This window comes from Coloeus monedula (assembly GCF_965178545.1).
Source record: "Coloeus monedula genome assembly, chromosome: 1".
NCBI lineage: Eukaryota > Metazoa > Chordata > Aves > Passeriformes > Corvidae > Coloeus > Coloeus monedula.
This window is the reverse complement of record NC_138781.1, coordinates 137,187,551-137,199,780: the sequence shown is the minus strand read 5'-3', so window position 1 is coordinate 137,199,780 and position 12,230 is coordinate 137,187,551. Positions and strand designations below refer to the sequence as shown.

At 43.6% G+C, this 12,230-nt stretch overlaps 1 protein-coding gene across 1 annotated transcript in view; it reads left to right on the top strand.

The window, feature by feature from the left end:
* Nucleotides 1–267: 267 nt before the first annotated feature.
* NIPAL2 (NIPA like domain containing 2) overlaps nt 268–12,230 on the top strand; it is a gene marked incomplete at both ends in the record, with an annotated part of 53,161 nt that continues 41,198 nt past the window's right edge. The window contains one exon of the mRNA XM_082277274.1: nt 268–393. Coding sequence (XP_082133400.1) covers nt 268–393 — 126 coding nt within the window. The remainder of the gene's footprint in view (nt 394–12,230) is intronic.

The window sequence follows — 12,230 nt, the reverse complement described above, 5'->3', positions numbered from 1 at the left end:
AAGCCAGAGACAGAAAAAAAGGCACCTGAATGCACTTGGAAGGAGCAGCAAAACCTTCTGTCAAGCTCCCCTTCTCCTCCTATGCAACAACTGCTCCCCTGCTGAGGGAGTCCAGGTGCACACCAGCATTGCAGCCCTGGTGGCACACGCCTGCATGCAGAGTGACCTGTGTGTGCAGCCTTCCCCACACCAGGAAGAGAGTGCCACGTTCACATCCTGTTCCTCTCCTCAGAGCCACCCCTCCCCACTGGTGGGACAGTGCATGGCATGGCCAGTGGCTGGGGCCTGAGGGCAGGGACATGGACATCATCCCAGGCATCTTGGAATGCATCCTTTGGGGGACTGGGAACCGGGAGTGGGCCCCTCTCTGGCCCCTGGTACAGCACACACAAGGTAAGTGCCCACCGTGCGGCACCATGGTGGGGCCCAGGAACAAGAGGGCTTGGGGAGAGGGGGGTACTAATTTCAGCCTCTTCCCTGTGTCCTCTGGAGAGCCCCATTCCAGCACCTGTTTGCTGCTGGCGCTGCTCCCTCTTCACCCCATTGTTCAGCCTGCACTGCCTGGCTTCCCCCTCTCAGCAGTCCTTTCTGCATAGGAACTGGGCAGAGCTGTGCTGTCCTGTGCTAGAGCATCACTGGGTTTTGTCATCTGTGTTTCTGTCGCAGTCAGTGCTGACAATGGATTTAGGCAACTGCAAAAGAGAGGCTGAAGCAGTCCCTGAGAACTAGCAATTTGAAGCATCTGCTAACAATAAAAATGAATTGGAGGTACATTAAACCCTTTACCTTTTCCCTGCATATTATTTCACAAACTAGAAGGCATGGAAGGATACCCACCATCCTTGATTTTCTCTGCATAAGAGGCAAACCACTTTTTCACAATGTAAAGTATTGGTATAAATTGTGCATAAAATGACTTGCAACTACCTGCTCTCTTTTCTCTAGGAGCAGCTCAGTAGCAGCTGATAGCCTGAGGAAAGTCCCAAAAACTTTCTGCTCTGGATTCTGCATTTGCTACTGGGTGCATAGCCATTTGGCAGGGCACATTTTTCAGCCCCATGTTCTCAGAGCAAAGGAAACCTGAGAATTCCTGTGCACAGCTCCCTGGTGAGGAGGACTCCTGGCTGATGGCTGGTGGCAGTGCTTCCCAGGACCAGAGCTGGGTTCTCTTACTGGGAGACAAGAACGTGGAGCCAGTGATTTTACTGTGGGTTTGTGAATTATGGTCCCAAGGCTGCGAGCTTGCACGGCTGCCAGAGGATGGCAGCAACAGGGAATTCCCTTGGCATGGGGACACTCACCCACCCTGGCATGTCAAGCTGGGGGTTTTTTTTTTGCTTGGCAAACCTCCCAGCCCTGCTCCTGTACTCCTTGGGGTTGTTGCATGAGTGTTGCTGTTTTTTAAACATGGTGGTTTTCTGGGTAGACCTTAATAATTTTTTAGAGCTGCTTGGGTGTCTGTGTGTGAGACTGATATTCTGTTCTTTTTTTTACTTTAGTTGTAGCTTTGGAGCAGTAATGCGTAACTATGGGTCATGTGTTGATGCCAACCTTAATTTTTCCAACAGTTAAATTCTTCTGTCCACCCCCATTTTCACATTTTACATTTTTGGAAGCCTCAGAAACAATTTCCTCCTCCCATTCATGGCTATCCTGGCTGTGATTCAGTGGATCAGCCCAGTTTCAGGTCTTCACACAGGGGCTCTTTCCCTTCCCCTTTCCTTGAGGTCATTTTGTCCTCTTGGTTTGAAAAGGAGCTCTTTGTTTTCTCCCTCTACAAGAGACCATAACTGCACTGGTTCTGATCTGCCTGGAAACATCCCAGGACAGCTGAGGTGAGTTATTTTTCAGGGAGTATTTTTCAGCCCCTTCAACCCCACCAGGCGGTGAAAGAGCGAGATATTCTTTCAAGAGCTCCTAGACATGACTGGCTTGGCGTGGCTGCCAATTGCAGTTGCCTAGTGCCACATGGCACATCTACACGGGAGCAGCAGATCTGACACATTCCTTAGGGAAATCCATGGCACTAGAATAAGTCTTAAATGATATTTGTAAACACTCAGCTCCCTGGAAAAAGTTAAAGTGGCTGTGACCACCTGGCTGTGTAGTATAATGCCTCTTTGTGCTGGCTTTACATTTCTTTGTCTTTTGTTTTAATTGGGACTGTTCTCCTGAAAGGTCCCTGATCAGGCTGACTGGATGCTAGCTGTTGGCATAAGGGTAGAAGGGGGCCCACACGGTCATGGGGAAAAAAAGGTGGAGATAGGATTTCTCCTTGGCATCAGCATGGATATAGCTTGGTTTATACTGCTTGAGGAACTGCATCTCTGAAATCAGCAACACCCAAGCCCGTGCCCCCACAGCCTTCCCTGTATAGGCATGGTATGTTGCGGGATATGAGCGTGTTTAATGGTGGAGTAAAATCTGATGAAATATGTACTTAGTTACCTGAAGTATTTCCTGCAAACTAATATTGTAATATTTTTTGTGTCTGCTGGAGTAATGAGTGTAAGAAGCCATAACATGTGGGCTTTGTCTGCTTAATAGGAAGTGTATGTAATTGCCTCAGTGTAATACATTTTTATTTCCCTCAGGACTTCTCATAGGTTTTTGCTTATTTACAATATTGTTGTTTATGGGCAAAAACAATTTTCAGGATTAGTTGAGATTATTATCTACAGTATTGATCCTGGTTTGACTTTGTATCAGAGAAGGAGCAAGCAGCTGGGTGAGAACAGTCACTGAGAGCTCAGATGTAATAGAATCATAGAATAGTTTGGATTGGAAGGGACCTTATAGGCTGGCTAGTTCCAAACACCCTGCCATGGGCAGGAACAACTTCCACTAGACCATGTTGCTCAGAGCCCCTAACAATTCTTCTGTAACTCAGCATTTCACATATCTGTTGTGTGTGGACACTGTGTGTAGTCGTTCAAGTGCAGAAGCTGAGCCAGAGGTAGAAATTTATTTCACTTCTGCTTCTTTTTCCCTCTTTACTTGTCACTTCATAGACTCAGAGTTATTATTGGATACCCAGACACTCACCTCGAAAGATTGTCTTATTTTGTGCATTGTAGTAATAAATAATTTCTGCTCCGTATTTAGGGGCTGACAATGCTGACAGTTCCTTCAGATGGATCTGTGGCCTCTTGCCCCCTCACAGTGTATCACAGCCTGTCAAGCATGAGTATGTGCCTGATCCCTTGTGTGGTCTCATCAGTGGGCGGCTGCGGCTGATATCAGGTGTGATGACAAATCCCACAGATTAAACACATTCTTGCAGAGGTCTTTCTACTCTGCCTTCTATCATATAGATGAAATCTAGATTTTGTGTGGAATGCCACAACTGAGGTTTTTAGCTCATTCTGTTCAAGAAGAACTTCTTCAGTGCTCCAACTCACCCCTCTTTACTAGGGGCTGGATGTCTAGCCTCAGCAAGGTGAGAGCATCATTTGGTCTTGTTTTTTTCCAGTGGCAGCACAGTGCCTGCTGGTACTTCTGATGCTGTGGGGGCTGCTTCACCTGTGCTGTGAGGGACCCAAGGCAGGAGGGCAGGGAGTTGTCTCCATGGAGAGAAAGATTTTGTCTCCATGGAGAGAAAGATTTTCTCTCCATTTGCCTTGGCTTAGGAAGCACCCTAGAGACAGTGAAGGTCTCTTTAGCTGGCACCATCACCAGAGGAAAATGTTGTTGTGGTACATCCCTACAAACATTCACCAGGGTATTTTGAACACTTAAGCAATGGCATTTCCAGCCATGGCTTTCAATTAGGAAAAGCTCTAGAGCAAGTCAAGGTGTCCATAGGATGTGTGGGTGGGAGTCAAAGGGCAGCATGGCCACAGCACAGGTGGGTTTCAATCAGGACATCTTTCCTCTGCAAGAAGGAAGGGAAAGGCTGTTAAAGATGAAGGCAAACCCTCCTAGGCTTTTTTCCCCCTTCAAGTGTTTTGTAGGGGTTTTTAATGCTATTTTCTCAGTCTCTGTAGGATACCTCAGTCTCCAGTCTGCTCCCTGATGCACTGCAGATGTTAGCTTTTTCAGGTTAATCAGTAAACCAGTCCCTGAGCATGGGGAAAGTAGAGGCAAACGTCCTCACCCAGCTTTCTGCTGGTGTACTCATCTGTGAAGACTGCAGTGAAGTTTTTCCAGTTCAAAACCATCCCCCCAGCTCTTTATTCTAAAACTGTTCACTGAAAGCAAACAAGGGTATCAAAACACTGACTCTATTTCATCCTCTTGTCCTCTACCTATCAGATTTCAGAGTTCACACAGTTTGTTTCCTTTATCTTACTGGGAAATGTGTTTGGGAGAAAATGCATACCATTTTTTAGGTATTAGGGAAATATATATTATTTTCAGCCCTAATAAATCAAAACTTGGGAAGAGGACTTTGCTCAGGCTTTAAAATGCAACCTCTTTGAATCTCTCATAGGGGAATTCAAAACTTAAATGTCACAATGAAGCACGTGATCACAGAATGGGTAAGGTTGGAAGGAATCACTGGAAATCTTCTAGCTCAATCTCCCCACTCAACCAGGGCCCCCTAGAGCACATTACTCAGGATTGTGTCCAAAAGGCTTTTGAATCATTCCAGAGAAGGAGACTCTACAACCTCTCTGGGCAGCCTGTTCCAGTGCTCTGTCAGCCTCACAGTAAAGAAGTTCTTCCTTGTGTTCAGATGGAATCACCTATATTCCCATTGCAGCTAGAAGCAAGAAGAAGCACTGCACAGTTTTCTGTTGTTCGTCTGCTGTCAAAAATCCAGCAACTTGCCAAGGTTTAGTGCCCATTTAACTAGTTTCTGCTAGAAAAGAATTTGTGGCTCTGGCTCATAAAAGCAGGACTGTCAACTGAACCAGCTTGCACACAAGCTCTCAGGCTCTGTCAGAGCTGTAGGTCTGATCTGCTGAGGGTTGTGTTCTGATTAGCTTTAGTGTGACCAAGAAGCTGACATGAGAAGGCAAAATTGAACACTGGTTAGAAAGTGTTGCCCATATCTTTCTTCAACCTCATACACCTATTCTGCCTTGCTGAACATCAACCATCCCCGCAGATGTAAAGATCACATCTTTGGTGCGAAACGAACACACAGCTTACAGACTGCAGCCTCCAGTTTAGAGAGAGATCAGCTGCTGCTTGGGAACTTACTCATTGCTTAAAGGTAAGGGAAATAAGTACAGGAGAGCATACCCCTTGCCTGTCCCTTTGCACAGTACTATAAACATGTCTATCATCCCAGCTCTCAACATCCATAGGGAAATACAGGGTTTTTTTCCTCAACCACTGCAAGCAGAGTGGGAATAAACCATGGAGCTGTTTATACCTCTGAACACAGAGGAGGCTGGACATGGGGCAGCAGGTCTGGAACAGTGGGAAAGTAGCCCAAAGACTGGAGGCAGTATGCAGTTTTGTAAGCCTGCTTGAGGAGTGACCTGCTTATCTGGTTTCCGCCAGTGTCATACATGAAATCCCTAATTGTGTTTCGTCTTTGCATATTAAGCGTTTTAATCAATTAATTCTGAGTTAAATATTTTTAAATTTGAATGTTAAAATTAACCCATCAGCCCAGGTACAAAAACCAAGTTCCATTATCAATGTTTTCAATTGTTCAAAGTGGTTTATTAAGAGAGTTGCACCATTCCCAGTTAGAAATTCCCCAGTTAAAAATCCCCAACTTATGCTCCCTTCTCAAACTTTAAACCACCTGTACACCATAAGAGTTATCTTTCCTATGTTCATTGTCTGCTTTTACAAGTGTTTTAAGATGTGTTGGATGTATTTTAATATTTTTTTAAGTGTGTTTACTTTGCACCTTAATCCAAAGGCTAACTTCAAAACCCCAGTTTCTAACAGCCAGCAGCTATTTTTAGCTCCTCAACCGTTACCCTGCAGGCAAGCTCCATGGCAACCTTAATTTTAATGAGGGCATTTTACCACCCTTATCTCAACTAATACCACCCCTCTGACAACGATGAGCCATTGGTGGACTGAGATGATCTATCAAAGGGAAAGAACCAATCACTTTAAACTGAAGGGGCGGGCTGTGGGCGGGCTGGGGCAGAGCAAAGACAGGCCTCAAGAAGTTCAGAGAGAGGGAGAGAGTGTTCAGAGAGGAGCGAGAAGGTTGGGAGAGTTGTTTGCAGGCTAGCTGTGGTGGACATCAGTGCTGGGCATTAGAAGCCTTAGTCCTATTAAGGAGCCTTTAAAAACTTTTTTTTCTGACTTTTGGACCAGCCAAAAGTCAGCTGAGCACTGCAAGTTCTTTTTCTCTACCTGAGGTCCAGTGCTGTCCCAGCCAGAAGATCTCAGATCCCTGCACTCCTGGGGCATACCATCTACTGAGCCATAGGATCCCAAATTTTTATATTTTTCTTATTTTTTGTAATTTTTTAACTTTTCTGTTTTCAATAAATTATTTTAATTCTTAATTTAATTAAGAGTTGTCTCTTTCCTCACAACCAGGCACTTCTCTGGGTCCCAGAACAGAATTTTCTAGTGTGTGTGTACTGCCCTGCTTGGGTTCCTTCTACAAGGCCTGGAAGGAGTCATGTGCCTGTGACAGTTTCCCTGCCAAGCCCAGCATGGTGCTGGGCAGCAGGTAACAGTAAACCAACCCAGCTCCACGTTCTGAGCTTGGGGCACACAGGCTCAAGCAAATGCGGATGGTGGGAGAGCTCACAGTCCATCTATTCTGGACATCTCCTTCTCTTCAGCATTCCTGGCAGAGCTGCTTGCAGGAATGTTTCCTAGCCTGACAGACAACAGAAGCTGGTGAGCAAAACCCTTTTATTTAGGCTGATACCTTAAAATTCATTTTGAAGAAGTCTTGGTAGCTCTTCCTGGACGCCTCATCCAGGACACTGAAAATGAATGCTCTTGCAGAGCTGGGGCTGTGCTAAGCACCAGCTATAGCTTGTCTGAGTATCTGTTGCCTGATTCTCACTGGGCTATTTTTCACAAATCTTAGACTGTTTTCAATGCTTCTCTTCTCAGCAGATGCTATGGTAAAATGAGTTTTAATTTTTTTCTGAGGATGTTAAAGAAATTTGCATTTGAATTTTTTCTTTTTTTTACTGATGATTGAGGTGACAAAGTTAAACAGGAGCTTTGTAATTATACTAATCTCTTTTAAGAGGTTCGAGAATGTTAATTAGGAAATTTCTAGGCAGTAAAGAACATTACACTACTAGTCATTTGTCAGAAAGTGGGGTGCAGAAGACAAATGCAAAGACACTTGAGTCACTAATTACACATATCCTACCTAGTGCAGAATTTAGTTTTGCTTTGGACTGCTTCAAAATGGTATGTTACGGAAAGATGGGGTGCATAGTGCAGGCTGTATCTGATATCCAGCTTAGCCACCGACTTGAGGGCTTAAACTATGGAGCCAGCAGAGCAGGTACTCCTCCTCCCTTAGTCATCATTGAGTGGGAAAGACCAGGCATGGGATGAATCTAAATCCCTATGGTACTTTGGAGGTGCCTGGCTCAGTGTAGTGCTTTGCACTTCCTGTTCCCATCTTCTAGACTAGTCTACAACTAATGGACTTTAAATTAAATTGGCTGTGGCCACTGTGTTGATTTTCGAGTCTCATAGCATGTCTGTGAGTTGCAGTGATGTAGGGTGAAAGTCTGGCTGCTCATACCAACACCTGTCTGCTCCTAAGATTTCATGAGATTACTGTGTGGATCTAGGACACTGCTGTCGCACAAAGCAGTGGTGTTGCTCCCACCTTGAATCTGTGCTTCTTCTGGTTCATTTGCCCTAGCACTCATTTGGCTCCTCAATGAAGCATTTTGTCTGGGTAAACTGACAGGAAAATAGTCATTGATATAATTCTTAAAATAAAAGTTGTCTTTCATGTAAAATCACACCTGTAACTCTGGCTCCTTATGATTTTGTGATCCAAAGACTTCATTGCTCTTGGGAGCTTAAGTATGATCTTTCTTCTTCTATGGTCTTGAAGTCTGCTTTGGGCATCGATAAAAAAGATGTCTGAATTTTATCCTTGCTTGTCTCCAACAGTCTGCCATATCTGATTAAGCCCTGTTTGAAGGAATCAAAAGAAAACAAATTACTCAAGTAGAAATTTGACCCAACTCAAAAAACAAAGCTTTAGAAACATGAACAAACTGCAGACTGTGAACTTCAGTCGTAAGGGAGGTGAGGACCTTTGTCTAACCTGGTAACTGGAGACTGTGATTATTTTATGTGGAATTTTGGTAAGATGTATAAACTGTTATGCTCATGTTTATAATGTCAACAGGGATTGTCCCAGAAGAATGGCATTCACTAATGTGAGCAGTTGGGAGATATGCTTTCCATTCTTTGACTAATACGGACTTTGAAACGTGGCCAGCAGCTTCAGAGAACAGCCCATTGATGTGTGAATCAGCACCAGGCCTGGAGCAGAGCTCTTAAGAAAGGGATGTTTGCATTGTACTCAAAAGTAAATAGTCAATATCAACCTAAACAGATGTGTTCTGCTTAAACTGAGGTTATACCGGTGTAACTCCCTTTTCCTCAATGACGTTCATGGTTGATTTACATCATCTAGGCTAGAAGCTTTGGCCTCGTTTGGTGATATGAACTGTTTTTCCCATAATGGGGAAATGAAGAGAGATTATGGAACTATGATAAAGAGAAATCACGGAATCATTAGGGTTTAACTTTTGGATGAGGCACACAGCGACTCTCTGGCTATATTCCCCTTTGTATCCTGCTGTGTGTTGCAGAAACAACCTTCTAATGCAGAGGCCTATGGCGAAGTGCAAGGTTTGGAAGAAGTCCCTCCACACACAAAAACAATGGGTCAGAGCAAAGCACATACTGGCTCCTTGGACAGGACTTCATGGTGGCTGAGGTGAAGTAGTAACATGGAAGTTCATATCCCCTTGTGGACAACTCTACCTCTGGCTGACACTTAATTCCCTAGAACTAAATCAGCCTCATGGGAGCTGAAATCTCCAGCAGAGTCCTAGCTAACGTGTTCAATGACTTGACTGTCATCCTGCTCAAAACGAAGTAATTTTGCCAGCTGATACAGATTGCACTTGAAGCCTTTTCCTTCAACAGCCAAGGATATCTCCACTGTAAAGATGTTCCTGTGAAAAGCAACCAAAATATGGGGTTTGTGTACATAACAGGCTTATACCCACACAGTTAACTCCCAGTTAAAACCTAGTTTAATTTTTTGGGCTCCAGCTTGGGAGTAAATAGATCGTGACTCCATTTACTTTGCTTTATGACTCTAACCTACTATTTTTTAATGTTTCTTTTCCATTTTTATTGGGGGTATTGTTGTGGTTTGGGGTTTTTTTTCTTGCTTTGTAATTGCCACAAGGTTTTTGTAGTTACTGACTTCTTATCACATTATTTTCTTTGTTTCTCTCTCTTTCAGTAACAGTCTTTTGCTTCCAGTAGTCACTAAAGCACCATGAACATTATATCACTCAGTGTCTGTGTTATCATGAAGCAGTGACTCAGTCATCATGTCAAGATGACCAAGAGCACAGCTTGTAGTATTTGTAGAAGTTTCAGTCAAACAAATAATAGGAGCTTTCACCTGATCAAAACTCTAGCTCCGTCTCTTGATTATTGTACTGGTTTTTGCCAGAGTTAATGTTCTTCATAGTAATTTGTGTGGTCTGTGTTTTGGATTTGTGATGAAAAAAGTATTGCTAGCAATCAGGATGTTTAGTTGCTGCTGAACAGTGCTTGCATAGCATTAGGGTGTGTTTTGTTTCTCATACTGCCCCATCAGTGTAGTGTAGGCTGGGGATGCACAAGAAGCCAGAATGGGACACAGCTGGGACAGTTGACCCCAGCTGACCAAAGGAATATTCCATACCATATGGTGTCATGCTCAGCATAAAAAGCAGGGGGAAGAAGGGAAAAAGGGGACATTTGGCATTGGTCCTCCTAGGTAACCATTACCCATGATGGAGTACTGCTTTCCTAGAAATGGCTGAAGACTTACACACTGATGGGAAGCAGTGAATGAATTCCTGATATTGCTTTGCTTCTCATGCAGCATTTGCTTTATCTATTGAACTGTCTCTATCTCAACCCACAATTTTTTGTGCTTTTACCCTTCCAGTTTTCTCCCCCATCTTGCTGGAAGAGTGGCTCCAGCTGTGTGAGGCTGAGCTGCTGGCTGCTGTGATAACTACACATCAGAGACTGCCAGGACAAACTGAAGAGCAGTGCATGGTTTAAAAAGCATGCATGTGAGAGATAATAGCATCTGGCTCATGAAAAGAATACTCAGTTCTCCTTCATTTCTTTAATTCCTGAAAAGGAATTTAACTTCCTGACCCCAGTTCCATAGTAACCCCTGTCAAGAAGAAGTTATATCATATATACCATTATATCCTATACTAATGCTAAAATACCAGAAAAAAAAAGACAGCAAGTTCTATATTGGAGAATCCACATGAGATACAGTTGCTGAAAGACCAACAATACTCAAAACTAGGGGGGGAAGCATCACCGCCTTGTTATCTCTGTAAGTACAAAAGAGTGCATTAGAAGGTGTTAAAGGTACCTAGAATGGATCATTCAGCTACACTGATCTTAGTTTTCTCTTGCAGAAGGCAGCTATGAAGTAGATGGCTTTGAATTTTTGTGAGCTAAACACCTACTCTTTATGTCAGCATTAGCCATGCATTGCAAAATGCTAGTAATACTTTTATACTTTAAACCAGTAAACTACAGTTTGTAGTAAAATGTCCAAATGTCCAACTGTAATGTGTCACAGGGAGACAGCTGAGCAAACACCAGCCTGCTACCTGTATCTCAAGCCCTTGCAAGAAACTTGAATGTGAGACCATTTCTTTAGGGTTTGTTTTTTTATTCCAAGATTTACATCTTACAGTTTTGAACATAAGTATCTGCAAATTAAAAAGCATCCAGCAAAGTGTTTGTGTGTGTATGTACCCATCTACATACGTGTGAATATTTCAGAGTGCAGGACCTCTTGTTTTTAGATCATCACTGATAATCTAGCAGTTGTTTATATTTAAATGAATAATGCTGCTAAGCAGAAGGTTCTGCCTTCTGGAGTCCACTCATTTTTTTTGCGTTAGGAACTATCTGTAAATGATTAACACTCTCTCTGGAAATGAAACTAGGAGAGCCAAGTGCAAGAGGTGCAGGAAGGAAAGCAAGGAATGATTACAGAGCACCCCTCCTCTGCAGGAGCAGCAGACTGGAAGGGCCTTTGGGCTCCTCATTCCCCTGCAATAAAATCAAGTAATTCTTTTAACAGATGGATCCAACTTCATTCTAAATGCAGTCAGGTCTGTTCTTTTTTCCCTCCCCTGTTGTTAGTCCTGTTAGAATATTTCTGAAATGCCACTGGCTTGTAAGCATTGTGATTTCCTGCCTGTGTTTATACCTGTCTGACATATGTGACTCCGTGTTTCAACAACTGAGCATGTTCACTCAGGTTGTGACTTGGAGCAGCATTTTCTGTGAAGATCAAAGGAAGGGCTAGTTACAGCTAACAGAAGATTATTTGAGTTAGAATGGGAGACAAGCCTGCCTTTGTTTGAAAGTGATACTGGAGAGTGCATGCTGGAAGAGACGTGCCATTCCTCTCAACTGGTAAAGGGAGAATTTTATATAAAAATTCTTTTGAGGATTTGGTAAATAATGTATTACATTTCTGTCAGGGTTTTCTGTTTCTGATTGAGGTAGAGTCAGAAATAGCTCATTTGTGCTTCAGTGAGACTTGTACTACAATAACAAGAGGGAATGAGCTATCTGTGCTTGGAGGCATGTTTGTGTGTACATGCAGAGAGAGACATCTCTGCAAGAGTACTCCTTGTGCCTTGCCCTGCCTGATGTAACACTTAACAGCACTATTTACTCAGTTGTTCAGATAGCTCCCTTTTGAGCTTGCCTCCATCTTCCCATAAGCCTTGTATCACCTCTTTGGCTCTCAGTTTAGGGGTCCAGGGAGCCACATTAAGCAAGGATAGGAACAACACAGCTTCTCAATGTGAGGCAGACTGTAGCTTCTGGGGATTAATATACCTAGGCTTGGAGTGGTCTGGCTTGGACCTTACCTTGTACACCAGGAATTAGACTGGGTCAAACAGGAACATCCAGAAAGCCTGCCCCTGGAAAGCAAAAGAAGTGTATCCTCAAGCCAGCTGGCCATTTTGTGGGAGAAGCTGGTCAGGCAGTGCTAGCTTGCCTCCCTGTTTCTCCTGTGGGACCTGGAA